Source organism: Gossypium hirsutum, chromosome A09 (genome assembly GCF_007990345.1).
Source record: "Gossypium hirsutum isolate 1008001.06 chromosome A09, Gossypium_hirsutum_v2.1, whole genome shotgun sequence".
NCBI lineage: Eukaryota > Viridiplantae > Streptophyta > Magnoliopsida > Malvales > Malvaceae > Gossypium > Gossypium hirsutum.
This window is the reverse complement of record NC_053432.1, coordinates 84,033,058-84,056,202: the sequence shown is the minus strand read 5'-3', so window position 1 is coordinate 84,056,202 and position 23,145 is coordinate 84,033,058. Positions and strand designations below refer to the sequence as shown.

Sequence of the window (23,145 nt, the reverse complement as noted above, 5' to 3'; positions counted from 1 at the left end):
TTTATCCATTTTTCTTATGTTTTATGACATGCTGAACATTTTTTTCCCTTCTATAGAAACATCAAATTCCCACTCTATCATGTACTTATGAACATTAGGTATTTTTACCGATTATGTCGTTTTACTCGTTTTCACTTAAAATCGCTTAACAAAAGTTGTTTAACATAATTTCAAGCTTCATATTCTACCATAAAACATCAAAATAAACACATTTAACCTATGGGTATTTTTCCAAATATGAACCCTAGCATGAATTATTGCTAGAATAAGCTAAATCAAGTTACCGGGACTCAAAAAACGTAAAGAACATTAAAAACGAGGCTAGAACGGACTTAGTATTGAGCTTGGAAAGCTTGGAAACCCTAATCATGGCTTCCCCCATGCTATATTTGGCCTCCATGAAGAAGATGGACCAATTTTGGCTTTATTTTCCCTTTTAATTCTTTTAATTACTAAATGACCAAAATACCCTTAAAGGTTTTTCTTTCAAATTTGTCATATTCTGGCCCATTTTTGTCCAAACTTAAATATAATGGTCTAATTACTAAATCAATTAAATTCCCTTTATCATCTAGAACACACATTTTGCTAATTTTACAATTTAGTCCTAATTATCAAATTAGGCACTTATACATAAAATTTCTTCACGAAATTTTCACACAATTATTCAATCAATAAATAAACCTTAAAATTTAATCGGAATAAATACATTTTTAGGCTAAAGGGCATCCTATGAAGATTGGAATGCCAAGTCTCCCATAATCTTATTCAAATTTTTATTAAATTTAAAATTAAATTGGATAATTTTTTTTAATGAGATAAGTTATTTTTTCCATTTAAAAAATTGAAATTCAAAATTTTATGTAGGATAAATTGAATTTTTTATCACTTGATTTACGAATTTGATAAAAAAGAAGAAGATAAAATTAACATTTATTTTTTGAACTTGATAATTTTTTCACCTTAGCCCCTAAATTTTTTTTTATTCACATTAATCTTGAAACTTGGTAGCTTTCTGAATTTGCTCCCTAAATTTAGATTACGTTAAGGTATAATAGTGTGACATTTTACCATGTCATTACCTTTGTTAAAAAATTTTAAATGATTTTAAAAAATATATTTATATTTTTAACAATCTGTAATAAATTTTTTTATATTTTTTAGGTGATGATATGACACAATCTCAAATTTTAACAAAGGTAATGACATGGTAAAATGTCACACTATTATACCTTAACGTAATCTAAATTTAGGGAGCAAATTCAGAAAGCTACCAAGTTTCAAGATTAATGTGAATAAAAAAAATTTAGGGGCTAAGGTGAAAAAATTATCAAGTTCAAAAAATAAATGTTAATTTTTTAATGAGATAAGTTTTTTTTTCCATTTAAAAAATTGAAATTCAAAATTTTATGTAGGATAAATTGAATTTGCTATCACTTGATTTACGAATTTGATAAAAAAGAAGAAGATAAAATTAACATTTATTTTTTGAACTTGATAATTTTTTCACCTTAGCCCCTAATTTTTTTTTATTCACATTAATCTTGAAACTTGGTAGGTTTCTGAATTTGCTCCCTAAATTTAGATTACGTTAAGGTATAATAGTGTGACATTTTACCATGTCATTACCTTTGTTAAAAAAATTTAAATGATTTTAAAAAATATATTTATATTTTTAACAATCTGTAATAAAATTTTTTATATTTTTTAGGTGATGATATGACACAATCTCAAATTGTCACATGTTCAACTTTAATAAAAATCTAAATTTAGAAACCAAATTGAACAAAATTACCAATTTTTAAAACTATTGTCAATGAAAAAAATTCAAAGATGAAATTATGAAAAAAATACTAATATTTCTTGAATTATTACACTATTATTTATTTGGCCAATTCTAAAAAAAAAAAATAAAAGAGATTGAAGACTCAAATGCCTAAAAACTTGTACAATTATGACCACTTTTTTTTTCTCCTTTGGAAATGCAGTGGAACTAATAATAATAACAATAATAATTATACTTTAATTCTTGATGCCCTCCAAATTTGCTTGGAGAGAAATAGAATGCTTTAGATCCCCAATGTATAAGCTATGTTGACCTATCGGAATCCTTCGGATCCCGAATTCATCGACGACACTAAGGTGTTTGCAAGCATGAATATCGATCTTCACTCGTTGTTTTAACCCAGCAACGACATGAACTCTATGGAAACTTATCAATTGCTTGTTCGGTGACCATTTTACAGAAGTGGGCGGTTCGGAGAAAAGGAGCAAAGTGTGAGTCCCATCCATGTTGCCAATGTTTTCAACATCAATGTGGAGGGGTAATGAAAGTGAATCACAATTAGTATGTTTCACCTTAATGGCATTGCTTGATAATGTTGAGTAGTTTTTAGTGGCAAATAAATTGGTGTTAATGAGCACTGAGAGATCAGTTGGAGCTAAGGCTAATGATTGTTTAAAGTTTGTGTAGCTCAAGCCGTGACCGAACGAAAACACGACTGGACCTTTGTAGAACCGGTAGGTTCTTCCGGGATAGCCTGGGGATGGCCTCATTCCCATGTTTGTCATTGGTACTTTAGCTACGTAAGATTGTGGATACCATGTCATTGGCAACTTCCCACCTGTGGAATTCATTGAGTTAGCTTCAAAAAGTTTGATATTTTCGACATTGAGCAAGTGAATCGAATTTACCGGGATTTGTTGTTCCAAATAGAATATCCGCAATTGCTGTTCCTCCAGCTTGGCCTGGATAACCGGCCCATAAAATGGCACTTACTCGACGATCGTACTTGGCGAACGAGACATCAATCGGGCCACCCGACATTAATACCAAAATAGTAGGGCCTTTCGATGCTTGAGCCACCCTGGTAACTAGCTCTTGTTGGTATCCAGGCAAGAGCAACCCGGTCCTGTCCTTGAATTCTGCTTCTATCGATTGGTCAAGCCCCATTATGAGAACTGTCGCATCAGCATGGCGGGCAGCGACCTCGGCGAATCCAAACAGATTGTTTGCTTTGCAAGCAACGTTTGAACAGCCTACTTGATGAACAGTCCTCACGTATCTTGAAATGCCTTTCAAGGGACTCGTGTAATCGCATGCCACCCCTGCATAGTTTCCTATCATTGTTTCCGTGACATCTGAATTCGGCCCAATAACCGCGATGGTACGATGACGTGAAGTAGACAACGGCAAAGACCCAGAGTTCTTCAACAAAACTATGCCTTGCCTAGCAGCTTCCAAGGCTAGTTGTTTATGATCCGGGGTACACACATGTCTCGGACCAAGATGCCCATACGGTTGAGCCGATGGTTCACCATCGAACATGCCAAGCCTCATTTGGACAGTAACGGTATTCGCTAAAGCCATGTCAACATCAGTTACAGTTAACAAACCCCTCCTTATAGCCAAATCCGTATATATGGCCAAAAACGGCCCGCAATCCAAATCCAAACCTACAAATCAGATTCAGAACATACGTAACAGTTCAAATCTCGGTATCTACGATTGTATTAAAATCTCGAATATCGGGACCGAACCTGCTTTAATAGTAGCTGCAGCAGACTCTTCTGGTGTAACAGTGAAATGTTGAGTATCATACATTACACCAACCGAATCACAATCTGATACAATATACCTAATGCAAATGAAATCAAACATCAAAAACATAGTATGTATGTATGTATGTATGTATGTATGTATGTATGATAGGAACGAACCCATTAAGGTGCCATTGGCCACGAATGGTGCCTTTAAGTAAGTCTGGGTCAGCACAAGTGGGCTTGCCATTGACTTGATTGTAAGAACACATAACACTTGCAACTTTCCCTTCCACTACACATGCTTTGAATGGTACATTATATGTATCCGCCAGGTCTTGTTTGCTAACCTGCATTCATTTATCCATTTTTTTATATGTTATCGAACTTATTTTTCCTTGAGTTTAATTTAACTTGATCGAGTGATTCTGAGATTGAGTTGAATTTTTTTTTATTAATTCGAATAGGACTTGAACTTAAAATAATTAAAACTTTGTCGAGCTTGAATTAAACTTTGAGTCAGAGGTGAAGCAGGGTTTTTTTTTAGGGACATCGAGATAAAAATATAAATTGATTAGGGGCAAAGTTAGAAGTTTTATACTAGATAAAAAACTTAAATTTAATTATTAATTTTTAGAAGGACTAAAAGTAAGGTTACACCATTTTATTCAAGGGACGAAACACCAAACAGTTACAATGTACTTTTTATATGCTTTTAGGGGAAGAAACAAAAAAAGAATTAGAGTTAAGTTATGTATTTTTATGATTATTAAAAAATAATTTTGTTATTATATTAATTGATATATTTATAATTTTATAAAGGGTTAAAATAAAATTTTATTAATTGAGAGGTAAAGTGGTATTTTCCCATCTTAGGACCTAGTTGTAGGGGTGTTCAATCGGTTAATCGACCCGAAATAACATTAACCGAATTAACTGACCTTTTAAAATTTTTAACCGTTAACCAAACTGAAATTCTTTTAAAAAAATTAACCGAACCGAAATTTTTTCGGTTAACCGAATTAACCAAAAATTATATTTTTTTTAATTTTTGGTTAAAATAAGTATAAAATAAACTTAATTAATCGAATTAATCGAATTAATCAAATTACCCGAATTACTCAAATTAACCAAATTATTTGTATAAAATTATATGTTTTATTTTTATTTTTATTTTTAGTTTTAGTTTTAGATTTTTATTTTTATTTATTAAATTATTTGTAATTTTTATGATTGGATTGGGTTGGGTACTTGGGTTAATATATATTAGATTGGCTATTTGGGTTTATATTAGATTGGGTTTAAGTGAATAGTGGGCTATTTATATATTATAATTTTATTTATTAATTTTTTCAGTTAAACCGAAAAAATTTGGTTAATCGACCGGTTTCGAACCGAATTAACCATTAACTGAAAACTCAAAAAATTATTAACCGACCCCTGACTGAATTAATTTGGTTAACTGACCGATTAACCGATTTTTTTTTGTTATACCCGAATTTTGCACACCCCTACCTAGCCGAGAGACGCCCTTGTTTGGTTTAGAGGTTAAACAAATTATTTAATTAGATTATTGGTTAAAATATGGTACAATATAGACTTTGTATATTCGGAATTTAGTCATCAGTTATTTATTTTTAAGAATTTAACTCCTGTTTTTTTAAAATTAAAAATGTAAGTTTAATTGTTAGCACTTTTAAAATTCTTGTGTTAAATTGAAGTTCATTATAATATCATTTTTTGTTATACATAATACAGTTATTAAGTGACTCTTTTTTTATTTCAAAATATCATACCGGTAATTTTAACAAAAAAAATTTATATGTTAACAATTAGATCTCAACTTTAAAATGTATAATTTCAAATGAAAAAAAATATAGGGATTTGAAGAGAATCTTAACCTAATTTATTTGATCTACAAAAGCTTGTAACAAAAATAGTTGGGCTCTAAGTTTCTTACCCTAGCATTGAAATGGAATCGATCCACACCCTTCCAATTATCAAGATCATAAGCAGTGTAATGTTTACAGCAGGCGGCAACTTTAAGGCGGTTCCCGGTGGCACTTTGGAGGCCGCTGACGTAGCTGGCCGCATATTTTCCGGCAAGAACGGGGTCTTCGCCGGGAGTTTCTTGGCCTCGGCCCCACCGTGGGTCTCGGAATATGTTCACGTTGGGGCTCCAATATGTCAAACCAGCCATTCCTCCATTATACATTGCTCTTGCTTCATCGGAAACCACCTGCAGTCATCCCAACAGTATATAATTTATCAAACAGTAGAAAGCAATGTTGTAATAACTGGATCCATAGTCAAATTGGCCGGAACATTTATTTTCAAAACCAATTTAATCGTCAAATTTTTTTTTTGTCTCGATTTCTAATTTTTTATCGATTTTCAATTCCTATATTCAAACCAACGTATCAACATTAATTTAATTAATTTATAATTGAATTCTAAATATTCAAATCTATTACCACAAATTAATTTTATTTAAGATAGGATTATTGGTTTTAACCAATTTATAGAATAAATTTTTTTTAAATTCGGGTTAGATTCAATTCTTTTTTAATTACTATTTATTAATTAAAATGATTTTAATAATTAAAAATGAAAAAAGATAATTTGAGTTTTCAATCAAAGACAGAAAAATAAATTTATTATTGAGCGCTTGTAAATTGACATGAGTAGTTCAAATTGGATTCTTAATTATAGAATAATAAAAATGATTGAATCCAAGTAATGGAAATATGTTATTGACCTCAAAAGTCACTTTCACTCTTTTTTATTTTCTACATGCTAATTTTCGCACTCAACTTTTATATATTGGAAAATTTGAGTTCCAATGGTTGGCCTTTGAAAGCTCTTTCATGGAATTTTTAAGTTACAGACAAAATAGATAAGAAGAAACGACAGCAAATTAAGAAAAAGAAAGCTTACCACTTGTAACAATATTTATTAATTACGTTTCTTTTCAATATCTATAATTTTTCTAATGTCACCAAATTTAATAACCCTTTTATTTGTTTTTAATATTGTTACACTTTTTGTCCAACTTTAAGCTTTCAATATTTAGTTAAAGAATATGAGCTCATATTTTTTAAAAAAAAAATTAGTTTTCGGATTAAAATATGAATGAGTTAAAATTATATTTGAATATTCTTTCTTTTTGTACATATATTCTTTATTTTATACGCTTTCGTCCAAAATCATGGGTCTATATAAGTTAACGAAATGAACTGACAAAGTGACAAAAGCTTACAATCCTTTTAATTCGGTTGGTTTATTTTCTTATTAGGAATAAATGATAAATTAAAATTGTTGAAACAAGTTCAATATTTTACCTGTCCGATACGTTCCCAGAGCGATTCGTTAAACGAAGCGGCCGTGGTTATAACTTGAGGGAAGCTAGTGGCGCCCGGGAACGAACCACCGAACTTAGTCCCGGGACCCACATTGGACACCCCATGAAGCGCCTCGGACCACCACTCGTACCCTCGAATCCCAAGCCTTGGCACATCTATCGCATTGTTAACCAATAACCTTATCTTCTCCGGCAGCGTCAACCTCCCTAACAAGTCCCTAACCCTCACGTGGATAGGTAAATTCGTCCGGCAAAACCGTAAACTCCTCGTCAACCCGTTTCTCGGGTCGCAGGCGAAAGGCGGTCGGCCAGACTCCACCGAAGAAATGGAGAGGATAGCAATGAGAAGCAGTAGGAGAAGTATAAGAGAATCATGTTTTGTTCTAGACATGTTTTCGAAAGCTTATTCTGTGAGTGAAATGGGTGAGGGCCTTAATGGTGTTATATAGAAGTGAAAAAGGTTTCGGGGTTTATTGATTGGATTTCCACGTCAATGAAAGCTAAAGCTAAAAATACCATGAAAGCTTTTTGCTCTTTCAGAAAAAAGAGAATCTAGTTTTAAGTTCAACTCTATTTTGCAGTTATCTTTTAAAATATATAGCTTCGAATATTTTAATAATTACCCTCTTTTTTTTTATAATTATATCTATAAGTAATACAAAATGAAAGAAAAACTGATATATAGTCGAACAAAACGTACGAATTATGTATGATTTGATTAAAGAATGAAAACCATGCATGCTGATTGTAATTCATCTGATTCCAATTAAATAATTAATTAAAAATTCATAAATATATATATATATCCCCATTCAATAACCCACATAAACTATTTGCTTTATTTTAAATTAGTGTAGTGAATGCAACCAATTTAACTTTAATAAGATAAAACTGTAACCTAAAACATGAAAAAGACAAAAGCAAAATATAAAGTGGGGTGGGGGATAACTATATCTTACTTAGTTATTAGAGCTTTGAGATGCTCACGAGCTATGCCACTGTCAGAATTTGTGTTTTCTTATGCTGGAATGGGCAAATTAGTTAAATAATTCATTTCTTTATTAAAATTAATATATTTAAATAAACTAATATATTACTAATTATAATTCGGACTGAAATTTTAATTAGTCCGGTTGAAATTAAAATATATATTTTATTCATCATCGATTTATATTTACCATACCTACCAAACCAAACGAGTAATATTTTTTAATATATTAAATTGTAAAATGATTTGATTTTAAAATTTTAAAATTATTCAAATAAATAAATTGAAATGTTTTGATCGAAAAATTTCAATTGATAAATCCAAGTCATCTTAACATAATTAAATTTTATTATAATATTAAAAAAATAATAATACAATTTCACTGTTTAATAACTTATATCGTTATATTTTTTATTATTTTTAGAGGTCAAAGTATAGTTTTACCATTATTAATATAAAACTTAATAAATTATAAAGGGGTTTAAATGAAAAATTTTCTATTTTTTCTCTTAGCAATTTGTGGCGCTGTCTATTTATTCTGTTAGCCACGTTAATTTTTAATAGTACAAAGGGTTAAATTTATTAATAAAAATGATAAGTTTACTTTTTAATTTAACGTAAAAAATTTATATATTTATTTTTTAAATAAAAATAACAAAATATAATAAACTAGTATTTCTACGTAAATTTTACATATTAAAATGGAGAGAGTGGGTCACGGACCAAAGAATCTTTTATTTTTATTATTATTATTATTTTTTCTGAACTTGGCCATGTAAATCGCACTTTCAATGACTGAGATTTAGGGGTATTTACCTTCTTGTTTAGTTGAGGTCATAAAAACAAATTAATACTACTTATTATAGGGTTATGAATTTTTATAATACATCCAAAATTAATCCCTTTTCTAGTCTTAGCTTTTCGTGTTATACATATTAAATTATGAGGTAATTCATAGGAATTAATTATGCTCTTGTTTTGGTTACACAAAAAACGATGTGTGAGTAAATTAATATAAAATACAAATACGATAAAATTTAAATTTGGATATTCAAAAATTCGAAGATAAAGTTTCAAAAAGTTGTAAGAGAATTAAAAATGATTTATGAGTTTTTAGAATGGTTTACATTACCTTGTGATTATGGAAATTTTAAAAGGATTAATCTATAATTTTATTATTTTTAGAGAGTTAAGAGGACAAATTTTAATTTTAAATATTAAGAATGGAGAAAAAAATAATGAGAAAGTAGAGAGTTTACCTCTTGTTTAGAATTTGATTCCAACTCAATTTATAACTATTAAATATTAAAATATCTCGTAAAAATAAAATAAAATAATTTTATCCCTAACGACATAAATTTTTTTCCTCTACAATTATTAAATAATCACAACAATTGGTGACATTTCGTGTAATTAACATCTCTGACTCTTACTGAATGATCCGAAGAAAAAAATCATGCAATTTGTCTTTGGTTTGGTTATCTTTTAGGGTCAAAATATATTTATTTATTAATAAATATATAGTTTCCATTCTTACCTAATAAAACATTAAATTTTCTCATCATTTTATAGACTTTATTTTTGAAAGTTCTGAAAAATTATATATGTTAAGAAGTTTAATTATGAATTCCAATTTTTTTATATAAAAATTGAAAACTTTTCATTACTTTAGTTTATACTTTATGAAAATTGAAAAGTTAATAAATTGAATAATATTAGTAAACCTTACCTTAAACTGGTAACTTAGAAAATAAAAATTCAACAAATTATATACAAAGAAATAAAAAAATGAGGACCAATTATAAAATTAATATAGTTGTATAAAAAGAATAAGTTTAAGGTGGGTTCAATATATCAATTATTCATGTCATGAAAGTAAGTATTTTAAGAGGTGATCAAATATTTTCTGGATATGGTTGGTGACGTATAAGATAATATTGGTTTTGGGACCCATAAAGTTGAAGAAAATTATGAAAAGACATAATACCAATTAACCTACGATTCGCTCACATGCTTTTACGATTATTAATTCATGCATATAATTTAGTTTCGGCTTTTTATGGAATATTATGCGTTTTTCAAATCCAGACTGTTTTTTGGATTATAAAATTAATTAATTATTTTAATTTGATATACTGGATTTTCTTTTTACCTCACTAGAAATTACACGTGTTTTTTCTCACATTATCAAATCTAATCTAATCTAAATTTATAGTTTAGCAAAAAAATTAAGTGATTTCGTTAAAAGATAATCTTTAAAAAGTTTCATGAAGCATTAAATTGAGATTTATTATAGTTTCAACTGTTCAGAGGTTTGTTGTGTTAAAGACCCTTTTAGTTTTACATTAATGGACTATTGTTTTTATTTCATTTATGGCCATGGTATGGAGAATAGCGCACAGTTGAATATAACCAACATGAATAGCTATAAACCTCACCAATTCCAAATTAATTCCATTGGTATGGATTGCAAATAATCTGTAATATTAGATCATCTCTCTTATTATATACAGCGATGAAACCATAAATTTTATTTAGGAGCCTGGGATCAGATTATAAAATTTGGGGATTAAAGCTAAATATTTTGTATTAAAAATGTATTTATTTATTTATTTTCATATGGGCTAAAATTAATAAAAACTAAATTTTAATCTTTTAACTTTGAGAAAGGGTTATAAAGCAATTTTTCCATTGAGCAAAGGGGCCAAAGCCCCTGTCTGCCCATTTTAGCTACGTTACTGAGAATGATAGTAGGTTGGATATTTGTATTTTTTATAAAATCTGAATAATGGATATCTAAATATAAACCCATTATTTGCAAAAGTAAATTAGATTCAAACATATGCGGGAATCGGGCTCTTAAATTGAAATTTTAACTATTACTCCTTTAAATTTTATAAATTTTTATGTTTGTATCTAGTAAAATTACATTTTTTTTCTAAAATAATAAAATTTTAATTTTGTTGTTTAAAAGCATTATAAAGATATAAGCCATTAAATAATAAAATTACATTTCAACTCTTATAATACAACTTAATTTTAATACCCATTTTTTAAAATTTTATCCTTATTTGAAAATCATTATTTACATACGATCAAAATTTATTACAAATATTAATTTAAGTATGAATACCCAAATATTATTCAATCAAAATTTATAAAATATAAAAAATATATCAAATATCCAAAAATATCTAAACTGGTGTTAATCATGATCATCCTCTTGCTTTCCCAAGGATGAAAGGCACCCTTGTGAAATGGAACTTCTTTGTGGACCATAATGTCAACAACAACATCAACCAGCACTTGCAACTTGATTGCCAACCAAATATATCTATATTTAGAAAAGAGAAGAAAAAAGAAAATTCAAAGTTTATTTTTTACTCATTGAGCTTAAACACCTAAAAAAACCCAACAATTTAGATGGTTAGTACGTGATGTCAAATATTCCAATACTATTAAAGTTTTAATGCATTTAAATTTACGTTTTTTACACTAATAACAATATCAATACCAATACTAATATTATTAATTAATTCTTTTAAAATTATCATAATTTAAAAAAAAAACAACAACAACTCAATTAATTCATTCGACGATTATCTTTAAAAATTAATATCCAACACATATTTCCAAATCCTTTTAACTTGTCAAATCTCTTCTACTTCCTCTTTTTGTACTATTGAACATGTGAAAACGAGGTAATTTCTAGAAAATTCATGTTTTATTAAAAAAAAACCCACCAAAGTTGAAAAAGTTAATCAAACATATACACATTGGACATGTTTAAAGAATTTAATGCACTTTAACTTATAAGGAAAAAATCATATTCATTGTATTAATCAAAATTGAGTTAATTTTGGTCAAATGCAAGGACGAAAGTGGTTATTACAACTCAATTCTTTCAAAAAAGAAAGTTAAAAAGGGGATAAATCCAAAGAAAACAATTCGAATTTCCTCATTCCATGTACAAAAAATCCATATATTTCTGCCATAAAGATTCTAAAACAAAACCAATTTGCAATACCTGGGTTAATATACTATTTAGTAGCTGAAATTAGCTTCGACGTTCAATTTTTTGCTTAAATTTAACTTTAGTGTTCAATTTAGTACATAGATCAAACAATCAAATGAATGTATTATGCATGTACTCTAATAAAAATAAAAACATAGGTACTTAATTGAGACCAAAAAACATAAAATAAAATAAAATAAAAAAACAAGAATCCTTGGGTATCAAAGTAAGCATTGAAACAAAACTTAGATACTAAATTAGGACAAAAAAGAATTAAATATCAAATTAAATATTAAAATCAAACTCATATACCAATTAATATATTAACATGCAATAGTTCAAGAGATTCACAATATTATTTTTTTACTCTTTCGAGTCTAGCTTTTTCTTTCAAATTTGGGTAGATGAAAATAGAGTTTGGATAGGTCTAGTCCAAAATAAAGCATGTGATATTCTTTTAACCCTTGATTTAATATCACGAGTCAAGTGAACATTAATTTAATTAAAAAATTATTAAAATATCATTATATGCAAAATAATTTATATTATATTAAGAATGTATTTCTCTTCTTTTATATTTTCATATAATATCAAAACATTTTGAAATATATATTTTTACTTAGTTTTTTAAACTCATATTGTGAATATTCTGTGAAGCTGCAGGGTGGCAAGGTTTTAGTCTTTCTAAAAATGATTTTTTTTAGTTTAGTCCTTTTAAAGTAATAAATTTACAAATTAATCAATAATAAAATTATATTTTGATAAAAGAATTTATTTAGAAAACAACAAAACTATAAAATAACATTTAAAATTTTTATAATTCAATTTATAACCTCTAAAAAATTTGTGAGATAATAGGTGATATGAAGGTATGGTTTTGCAGACATTGGCAGCCAATCCCAGCTGTTTTCTTGCTAACATCAAACTCTAATATCCCAAAAACATAATTCAAAGCAACATGTATTTTATGGATATTGTGGGGTTTAAATAATTAGGTTTTAAATTAACACCCCAAACGTGACACTTGACAATTTGCATGCAAAAGAATGGCTAACGATTGGTTCTAAATGGGACCGGCATTGGGTCTTTAACTACCCTAGAAAATCTGAACAATTTTAGGATGAGAATGAATATACATACTTTTATTATAATATTTAATTAACTTATCCAACATTTACTTTAGGGTTAAACATCCCCAATTCAGATTTTAATTTTTATTCTCACTTTAATTGGATTTCCGATGTCTAATGTTAACTTAAATTTAACATCTACAAATCAATTATTTATATTTATCGTATAAACAACTTGAATTTATCTTCTTAGATTTGTTAAGATTAATTATATTTAATTTTTTTAATACATTAGACACAAATTGCCTATGTAATAAACATATATATATATTAAAATTTTGATTTACGTGTTGTAAATATACTTCATATTATATTTGAGTTGACATTTAACTTCCAAACAATATTAAGTTGATAAAAAAATCTAATTAATATAATATTTACGTTTTAATAACTCAATTAAAACGTTTCAAACTTCAAAAATTAAATTAAAATTCAAACCATAAATTGAGGACATAAGGTGTTATTAACCCTTTATGGAACTAAAATCAATTTAGATGGTATCATCATTTTCCTTTCAATTAGGTGAAAGATTGATAAAAATAAATGTTTTGAATTGAAATTTGGGGAATTGAGATCGACAATAATATTCACATAAAAAAATATAAATTATATAATAATTAATAAATAGAACATTCTTATCCTTAAAATAATAATAATTAAGTGACGTACAGAAATGGCACTCTTGACTCTTTGAGTCTTTGTCTGCTTATTTTCATCAATTCCTATCTTATCTATTCTTTTTTTCTCTTAGAATTTTTTATAATAAAAAAATAGTTTATTAATAAATAAATTTAATCGTATGAAATAATAATTCATATATTTTATACACTGTTAATCGAATTTATGTTGTCGTCTGTGTGTGGCTTTTTTTCCTTTTATAAGTAAACATGATAATATCCTAAACCTACAAATTGAGTGTTTGCTTAAATTATAAGCATACTGTTCTTTTTTAACATACATAGCCACACGCATGGTCATTTGTTAGTGAATTAAATTATTAAAATTTTTAAAAATAAACAGTGATAAAAATGGTTAAAATAAGTCATAATTTTTTATATTTTTGAAAATTAGGAATTTAGTTAATGTATTTATATTTTATGGAATTTATTTTTTTTACTTTTAAGATTTCAAAATTAAAGTCTAATTGTTAAGAGTCTTTTTTTTTTGTTAAAATTGTTGTTATGATATATTTCAAATAAAAAAATACATATACTTGGTAGCTATGTAATTAAATAAATGACTTTGTAATTAAATAAATAATAATAATAATATTAACAATTGAATATGAATTTTGAAATCTGAAAAAGTATAGAGACTAAATTTTTAATTTTCAAAAAAATACATAACATTGTTATTCATTTTAGGTTTAAACTCTAGATGAAAATAAAAACATTAAAATATAAAAAAAAATATGAATATGATATAAATATACAAAAACCATATCTACAATTATATATATATTATATATTTTATATTATTTTCTTCTTTATCCTTTGGTTCTACTAAAAGTTAATGTGAAAATGAAAATAATTATTAAACTTGACATGCCACGTCTGCTTGTATATATCTTTGGCAATCATTAACAATATTTAGTTAGGCCATTGAGTTCAACAGATTTTTGAATCAGATCTAAGTAGGAATATAACGGTAATTATTTTTTATAAAAAAATCGAAATCATAAATTTTCGAGAATAAAATATGATTTAATTAAAATTTCAGTTATATATTTGAAGTAAGTTATTTTTTGAATTAAGTAAAATGAATAACATATTGTATATGTTATATGTAAAAGTAAACAAATGGTTGAGCATTAACATTCTCCTTTTCTTTGAATCCAAAAACCGTAAATTGAATATCCGTAAATATTTGAATTTGTATTCTCCATTCTTATCTTTACTTAAATTTTAGCTTATAACTCGAAGTTAGATATTCAAGTATTCTTAATATGGTTAAAATATGTCATAAATTTTTTTTCTTTCGAAAATTAAGAATTTAGTCTTTTATATTTATATTTTATGGAATTCATTTTACATGTTATCAATTGAATTTTTATCATTAAATCAAATCAGAAAAGGGATTAAATTTATTAGATTAAAAGTAGAGGGGCTGAATTTTAAATATGCAAAAAATAAAAAAGTTAGGGATTAAAATAATAATTAGACCTATTGCTATAACATAAGTGAGAAATGACAACTAGAATAAGATTCTATCAACAAGCAAAACTTTCAAGCAAAACTTTGTTCAATTTGCGTACAAGTTTAAATCTTATCAATTTTATCTTTCTTCTTTTCTTAATATTATAATGATAAAGAAAGGATTATCGGTGGGGGCAAAGCTAGAAATTATTTTTGGGGATAAAATTGTGTTATGTAATTTTATAAGAATTAAAATGTAATTTTATAATTACATTAACTTATATCATTATAAATTTTAAATGATTAAATTAAAATTTTATCATTTACTAAATTATAATTTTATAAAATTTAAAGGGACTAATGTGATATTTTTCCCATTTAGGGAAGGGCCGACCCCTGCCGCCCCTGGTTACGGGCATGGTCATTAGAATCCGATTCAATTGAAAATCGGTGGTCCAATTAGTTCAATCGGTAGGAGGAAGATTGAATTGCTTCAATATTTGTATTGGCCTATAATGTTTGGGCTTCAAATGAAAAGCTTAATAAACATAAAAAATAAGCCCGAAAATTTGAGGGCAATTTCGTTATTAAACATAAAAAACTAGGGTTTCGAATTTTTTTCCAAATGAAAGGGGCAAAAATTTATTTCTTTTGTTTCTTTTCCATTCAAAAAACCCAGTTAGTGCCGCAGCTTCTCTTTACTCTGGTAAGCTTCTTATTGCAATTTAATGTGAAAAAAATAAAAGCATTAATTTCTCTACAGAAATCAAGTTAACAACATCTTCTTTGTTTTTGGATATGGGGTTTTGCAGTAATGGCGAAGTCAAAGAATCACACGGCTCACAACCAATCTTACAAGGCTCACAAGAATGGAATCAAGAAACCCAAGAGGCACCGCCACACTTCCACCAAAGGGGTATTTATTTAGCTTTTTTTAATTGATTTATGTGAAAATTTTGGTTGATTTCCATCAAATTTTTTAATAAAAGATTGTTTTTTTTTCATTTATAGATGGATCCTAAGTTCTTGAGGAACCAAAGGTATGCAAGGAAACACAACAAGAAGAATGGAGAATCAGCCAATGAAGAAGAGTAGGCTTTTAGTGGGGTAAAAGAAAATTCTAGCCTGGGTTAGGGGTTTCTAATTATGGTTGTTTTGTTTGTTTCAATGGAAATTAGGGTTTTGTTTTTTTCAGCATTAGCACTATTTTGATTATTATCTTTGTTATAAAATATTTGAAGCTTTGAGCTTATCAATATTGAGAACATGTTTCGAGTTTACCTACTGTTTTTTTTTCTTTTAAATGTTAAAAAGTACCAATTCATTGAATTGGCATTGGAATTTGGGTTGTTTTAGTTGTGGATGATCATGATGTTTGGTTTACTCTTCAATTTTAGTGGATATATAAATTTCATTTCTGAATAGGGGTATGGGTTGAAGTTGTTGAGTCGAAAATTGAAGATCAGTTTAACTAATATTATAAAATTGGAGAGAGATTGAATCGGAGTAAAAACCAGTTGAATCAAGCAAAAATCAATTAAGATCTATTTTTAATAAAATGAATAACTATGATGTATTGATAGGATTGGGAATTAATGGTTTGATCAATCATTCTGATTGATTAGAATAATGTTGTATTGTTTAAATCCAGAAGTTGTTTTATCAGCTTCACTTAATAACATGGTTAAGAGATATGAAACTAGGTTGTTGAATTGATTTGGAAAAAAATTAATTTTCAAATTAGATGGTAAAAATTGAGTTGTTTGAATTTTAGAATCAATTTGAAAAAATGATTTGAGTTAATGAATTGTGAGTTGTAATCATTTAATTGGAATACTGGTTTTCTTTTTTTTATGATTAAAGTATTTTTCATAATTTTTTTGTGTGATTAATCTTTTAAAGTTATATGGTTGTTTTTTCCAATAATATTTACATGAAGACTAATTCTTTTTATATTTGTGATTGTCGTTTCTATTATCTTATTGAATTCATAAATTTTTCATCTAACAATGTATCTTTAAGATTTAAACTCAAACCCTCTTACTCCAATATATCTTATTACTATTGCAACCAGCTAGCAACTCTAATGCAACTTATATCTCGTGCATTGTACATTGTAATATAGAGAATTGACATTTATGGTTAGTCGCAGGCCATGAAGCAAAACAAAACAATTTTTGTTGATTTCTCAATACAATTAATTGGATCAATTGAATTAAAAATTGATTAGAGTACTGAACGAAGAAAAGCATTGAATCAATTAATTTAAAAATCAATATGAATCTACTAAACAAAAAAAAAACCAATTGAATCGAGCAAATTGTATTTTTCTTTTTTTATCTTTATGAACAATTTAATAAATAAACTAATCAAACCGATTGAATTGGCAAAACAATAGCTTGACCACAAGCTTTTCAAAGCATTTCATTTGTTCACCAACACAAATTAGATTTAGAACCATTTGGTAGAATTGTGCATGGCATGAATGCAGGCATTAGGTTAAATCAAATGTTAAAAAGGCTAGAATTAATTTGCAAAGACATGATATTCAAATAAATTGTAAATGCAAAAATCCTTTCAAAATGAAAACAAAAATTTAAGTATAATTTATTTCACAAACATCAAGGAATAAAATTTTCCAAAACGGATAAATAAAAAATATCGGCACAGCTATATCTGCATTGCTTTTGAAAATAACTTAACAAACGACGAGACTATGTTGTAAAAAGCTTCGGGCACAACGATCATCTTAGATTTATAAGTAAATTCCTCCATGATGTTTCTTGACAGTCCCTAATACAAGCAAAGTTCTTCAAAAAATTTATACCTATTTTTTTTAATCCGAAAACTGTCGATTAAGGGTTTAGACTGCAACCGGTTCACTTACTGGACCGTGGCTCGAAGCAGCAGCTTTAACCTGGTTTGAATGTGGGGAAAATATGAACTTGCCGTGAAATTGAAAATGGTTAACGGGAAAAATATATATCAGAAACTCACTGTGGCTGATTTAAATAGTTCGTCCAGAACTTCAGAAAGTGTTGGATGTGCGTGAACGGCGAATTTTATGTCCTGCGTGATGGGAGGAAAGGATCTTAATTACAAGATCGAATGTGGTTTAAAAATGAGTTGGTTTTTGTACCGAAGACAAACCTGGATACGTGTTCCTAAAGCTATGGCATTTGATGCTTCATGGATGAGGTCTGCTGCATGTAAGCCAAATATATGAACTCCGAGTATCTCGCCGTTGTCGGGTCTGTATATCAACTGCATGGATATATAACATTGGTAGAAGTGAGCAACTGTATTGATAGACAACGATGATGTTTAAGAGAAAAGAAAAGGATGCAGAGAAACCGTGTTTTTTTATCGTTTTAAAAGTTTGATAAGATATTTGTTTCAAGCAATTTTTGTAAAATCTGGAGACCAACTTTTGTACAACAGACGGAGAACCTCATGGACTAAAAGAAAACAAGTCAATTTTGATTATTGGTTTAGACAAGTGTGAAGAGAAATAACCTTAGCAAGTCCCTCCCCTTCATTTTCGGCAAGTGCCTTCGTGTTAGCCTTGAAACTTGTTTTGGCAACGCCTACTTCAAATCCTTCCTTCTGGGCTTTCTCCCTTGCTTGAGGCTGTGAATTAAAAGCATGTCAAGATTTGAACACCATGCACACAATCTTTTATCCAGCAATTTAAACTTGATAATGAATAAAAAGAACAAGGGTGTTTGTAATGCTTACCTCTGTTAACCCAACCATACTTATTTCAGGGTGAGTGAAGCAGGCTGCGGGGATGCTAAGGTGATTAAGCACATGATCTCGTCCTGTCACTTGTTCCACCACTGATAAGATAGTTTTAAGGGAAGAAAAAATGAGGTGGATCTAAACGAAAATATTGTCTTGAATTAGTAAAGAATAAAGTTAGCAGGCACTTACCTGAAATTCCTTGCGCACTTGCTGCATGAGCAAGCATCATTTTACCATTTGCATCACCAATGCAGTACAAATGAGGAACCTAACACTCAAATGCAAGATTAGCATTAACTAGAAGTCATACGGGAGAATATATAGCCGGAACAAAGTTTAAAACTAACCAGATTGCCGTTTGTGTCAATTACTCGCAATCTCTCATCAACAGGCACGAAACCCCTTTGTGTTACTACATTAACCTGGAAAAAAAAAGATTACGAAAATTTTAATCCACTTCCTTTTAGTGGACAGTTTCATATTACAGTATTCATCAAGAAGACCTACATTCTCCAAGCCGAGACCATTGGTGAATGGTGCCCTTCCGGTTGCAATTAGGGCTGCATCTACCTGGAGTAGAACCGGGAAAAATGTCACTTTAACAGATGCCATTGAGTAAGGCCAAGCAGGTATGCTACTTAAAAAACAGGAAAAGCATCATAAGCCGACAATTTTTGTGCATGATGGCATTGTCTACAGAGGAAATATGCTGCTATAACTAGCAAACAAGAAAAGGCAGATACCGGAGTTTCCATTGAAAAGTGTACAATGGACATACCTCCAAGGTGTCCTTGGGCTCCTTGGTCTTGGCATCAATAAGCTCAATAATGACAGGTTTTCCATCCTTTGCAGGAGTGATCTAAATAAAAACCAAGGAAACTCAGTAATCAATTAATCTAAAAGCCACTCAAAGTACACACAAATCTAAACAATATATTACCTTTGTTGCAAATACTCCTGTATGATAGTCAATTTTCCTAGGGTTGATCAACACCCTTTGAGCTAGCTTACCAATCTCAGGATCAAATCCAGGCATAAGTTGATCTAGAGCTTCAATAAAGGTGACCTGCATAAACCTGTTATGTAAACTTTGTTGCCTTGGAATAAAAGAACAAGGACATATTGCAGTAACTTAGGAATTAGGATAAAACATAATGAAGGTCTGTAACTAGGATAAAACAGATGGTGTGGAAACTTAATGTGAAACATAACGTAAATTTACAGTATTTTAATCCTCAAAGCAAGATTCCTATATTCATTTCATATAAAATAAGAAGAAGAAAAAAGAACATGGTCTCACCTCACTTCCAAGTGCAGTGTATACATCACTGAATTCAAGACCAATATAACCACTTCCTACAATCGCAATCCAATCAGGAACAGACTCCAATTTCAGGGCATGGTCACTGGTAATAACAGTCTTCCCTGCAGGTTATCACTGAATGATTAGAAAAAATCCTAGAATACAAATAAACAGAAAAGCATTGCCATATGATCACATCCTTCTATAAATGTTAAATTCAAAAAGTTTATTTCCGGCTGGTTGATAAACTCAAACTACATGTATATTTGGCAGATGCAAATTTCCATCGGTTTGACTGTAATTGAATAACTAGGAGTTTGTTATCTAAACTTTATACTCACATTTCACTTAATAAAACTGATGCACATGTCTTTGTTATGTGACATATGACCATCCAAAAATCTCATGCAAATTGCTTCATCAAGGGAGAAAAGTGTAAAAGAAGATGATGACAGACAATAAAAGGAGTATCATGGGTAGTAAAACTCTAACAAGTGCCTGAGCAGTCTTGAACACCCAGATTTCTTTTGATCAAACATTTAATGAAAAAGTAGACCATAGAGACAGATTAAAGAGAAGAAAATGAAAAAATCTCATACCATCAACTTCAATGCCCTTGGGAACAAAGGGGACAGAACCCGTGGCAATGATTATATTTTTTGCAGTTACTATGTTATCAGGAAAACCAACCTTCCCATATTTCACTTTTTGAGGACCCTGAGTACACATACAAAATGTAAGCATACCAGAGATTACAGAAAACTGCAGAATACACATTTAGTTACAGGATATATATGTTAGGCTTTACCACAATGGTACCAACACCGGTCAATATGTCTACTCCAAGCGCCTTCATTGAGTTAGTCAAATTGCTTCGAATCTTCGAAGCAAGATTATTTGCATGGTCAGCAACTCCCTGTCTGTCATACCCGGCAGCAGACACCTACCAAGTGTAACATGAAGATCAGGAGAAAAGGAAATGATAAGAGGTTATTACAGAATGTGAAAATAGTCCAGAAACCACAGTTTGCGATATTATAGCTTAAGAAACTTCATGACATGGAATCTTGTTGGTCAGCAGCAGAGATACATGTTAGTCATTTAGTTGCACCATAAACACATGCTGAACCTAGAAACTAATTTTAAATGCAAACGCTAATTTCTTTCAAACTAATGTTGTGTGCTTCGGCTTAAGTTCTCAAATAACCGATCACAACAATTCAATCCTATTACCTGCAAACCCAAAGCCTTCATGTGATGCTCACTCTGGAGTTCACGCATTTTACCACTCACAGCCAAGAGAGCTTTCGAAGGAACACAACCTCTGTTCACACACGTTCCTCCCACCACATCTCCTTCGATAATAGCAGTTTTCAATCCCTGCAAAAAGCAAAGCAGAAAAAATAAAAATTCCATTTCAAACATTGAGTACAAACCGCATATTACTACAGAATAATTACACTCAAACGAAATCAATGTTTTCTAAAAACGAGTATTAATTGCTTGAAAGACCGCTATAAACAATACATTCACAAGGAAATCCACCATTGATCTTCACTTAACGCAAGTAAGCCAACGATTAATAACTAAAAACTAGGAAGCTTCTTTAGATTCTGAAGTAAAAATTAAATGACAGAATAAGCAAGCCAAACTTGAATAATTACCCACTTCTAGAAAAAAAGACAGAAATATGATCTCAGTAAGTTTCAGCTGAAACTACAAGGATAAATAGTTTCAAATTTAAGTGAAAAAAAAAACAAAGGATCAAACTACCTTCTCGACGGCATGCAACGCAGCTCCATGTCCACCGACGCCGGCACCGATGATAATCAAATCATAATCGAACGATTTTGGAGGACTTCCGTTGCTTTCAGCGGAAGCAGAGACTTTCTTAGAATGTCCACGACTCGAGAAATGAACTCGGCCAGAACTCGAGTGAGTCAAACCAGAGAAACCGAAGGCTTCCTTTCTAAGTCCGCAGAAACGGAGATTGATCGGCTTGGATATAGCTAAAGCAGGAGAACAAGAATCGAAAATGTAATTCGATCCAGGAACTCCAGTAGCTTGAAAGCAAATAGAATGCATTTTTTTAACCTGTTTGGCAAGAGGGAAAATGAGAGAGAAATGGAGAGAAAAAAGAGGGAATGCTTTATTTGGGTGAAAGAAAAAAAGAGAGATCTGAGGAGAAATATAGAGACAGTGAGAAATGTGTTTTGCTTTGTTAAGTCCGTTGGCAAGAAGAGTTAGGAGAGGGAGGCGGATTTATCAAAGTCTGGGTTGATAAACCACCTATTTTTGGTTTAATTATAGTTTTAATCCCTCTAATATGTTGAAATTTATGAGTTAATTATAATTTTAATCCCTCATTACTTTGAAATGAAATCTTTTTTACAATGTTTCGATGCTCGAACCAGCCAGAATACTAGTTGAACCTTTGGTCCAATAATAATTAAACAAAAATAAAAATTCATAAAAATATTTATATATTTATATCTTAGTTCATCGGTCAATTTTTTTGTTTTAGTTTCCATTTTTTATTGGTTTTGAGTGGTTCATTTAAAGTTTAGTCCAATCCCTTGTTCAGAATTAGACTCATATATCAATTGATTTTCGATCCAACCGATGATTTAGTCATATTCCAATAATACTTTTTTCGACTATTTATAGGTTGAGTGTAATGTTATCGGTATTGTATCAATAAATGTATCATTTTTTTTTAATGTAGATAAGTAACAAAACCATTGTATTTTAATATGTTGTTTTGAATTCAATCAAAATATATAAAATATATTAAATATATAAATTAATAATATTCATTTGGCTGAATTAATCGAAATAAAACTACAAAAAATGTATTATTAATTATTAAGTTTGTTTAATTTGCTTCGAACAGAATTAAATAATAACTGAGCTTTCAAAAGAATATTAA

At 29.2% G+C, this 23,145-nt stretch overlaps 3 protein-coding genes across 3 annotated transcripts; 1 reads left to right on the top strand and 2 right to left on the bottom strand.

Annotated features, from left to right (window-relative positions):
* Nucleotides 1-1,839: 1,839 nt before the first annotated feature.
* LOC121206411 (beta-D-xylosidase 1) lies at nucleotides 1,840-7,641 on the bottom strand. Its single transcript, XM_041077333.1, has 6 exons — nucleotides 6,882-7,641; nucleotides 5,501-5,779; nucleotides 3,721-3,890; nucleotides 3,541-3,638; nucleotides 2,695-3,456; nucleotides 1,840-2,624 (listed from the first exon to the last, which is right to left on the bottom strand). Exons 1-6 carry the CDS (start codon nucleotides 7,290-7,292, stop codon nucleotides 2,023-2,025), a joined length of 2,322 nt encoding a protein of 773 aa, XP_040933267.1. The 5' UTR covers nucleotides 7,293-7,641; the 3' UTR covers nucleotides 1,840-2,022.
* An 8,082-nt stretch (nucleotides 7,642-15,723) lies between these two features.
* On the top strand, nucleotides 15,724-16,449 carry LOC121206410 (60S ribosomal protein L29-1). Its single transcript, XM_041077332.1, has 3 exons — nucleotides 15,724-15,875; nucleotides 15,982-16,085; nucleotides 16,181-16,449. The coding sequence occupies exons 2-3, from the start codon at nucleotides 15,984-15,986 to the stop codon at nucleotides 16,262-16,264; spliced, it is 186 nt and encodes a 61-aa protein (XP_040933266.1). The 5' UTR covers nucleotides 15,724-15,875; nucleotides 15,982-15,983; the 3' UTR covers nucleotides 16,265-16,449.
* Nucleotides 16,450-17,817: 1,368 nt separating this feature from the next.
* Nucleotides 17,818-22,464, bottom strand: LOC107943359 (dihydrolipoyl dehydrogenase 2, chloroplastic). Its single transcript, XM_041077331.1, has 15 exons — nucleotides 21,990-22,464; nucleotides 21,450-21,596; nucleotides 21,025-21,159; nucleotides 20,816-20,933; nucleotides 20,214-20,338; nucleotides 19,854-19,979; nucleotides 19,692-19,772; nucleotides 19,421-19,483; nucleotides 19,261-19,335; nucleotides 19,103-19,181; nucleotides 18,908-19,008; nucleotides 18,686-18,799; nucleotides 18,320-18,433; nucleotides 18,167-18,238; nucleotides 17,818-18,086 (listed from the first exon to the last, which is right to left on the bottom strand). The coding sequence occupies exons 1-15, from the start codon at nucleotides 22,299-22,301 to the stop codon at nucleotides 18,033-18,035; spliced, it is 1,716 nt and encodes a 571-aa protein (XP_040933265.1). The 5' UTR covers nucleotides 22,302-22,464; the 3' UTR covers nucleotides 17,818-18,032.
* Nucleotides 22,465-23,145: the final 681 nt, after the last annotated feature.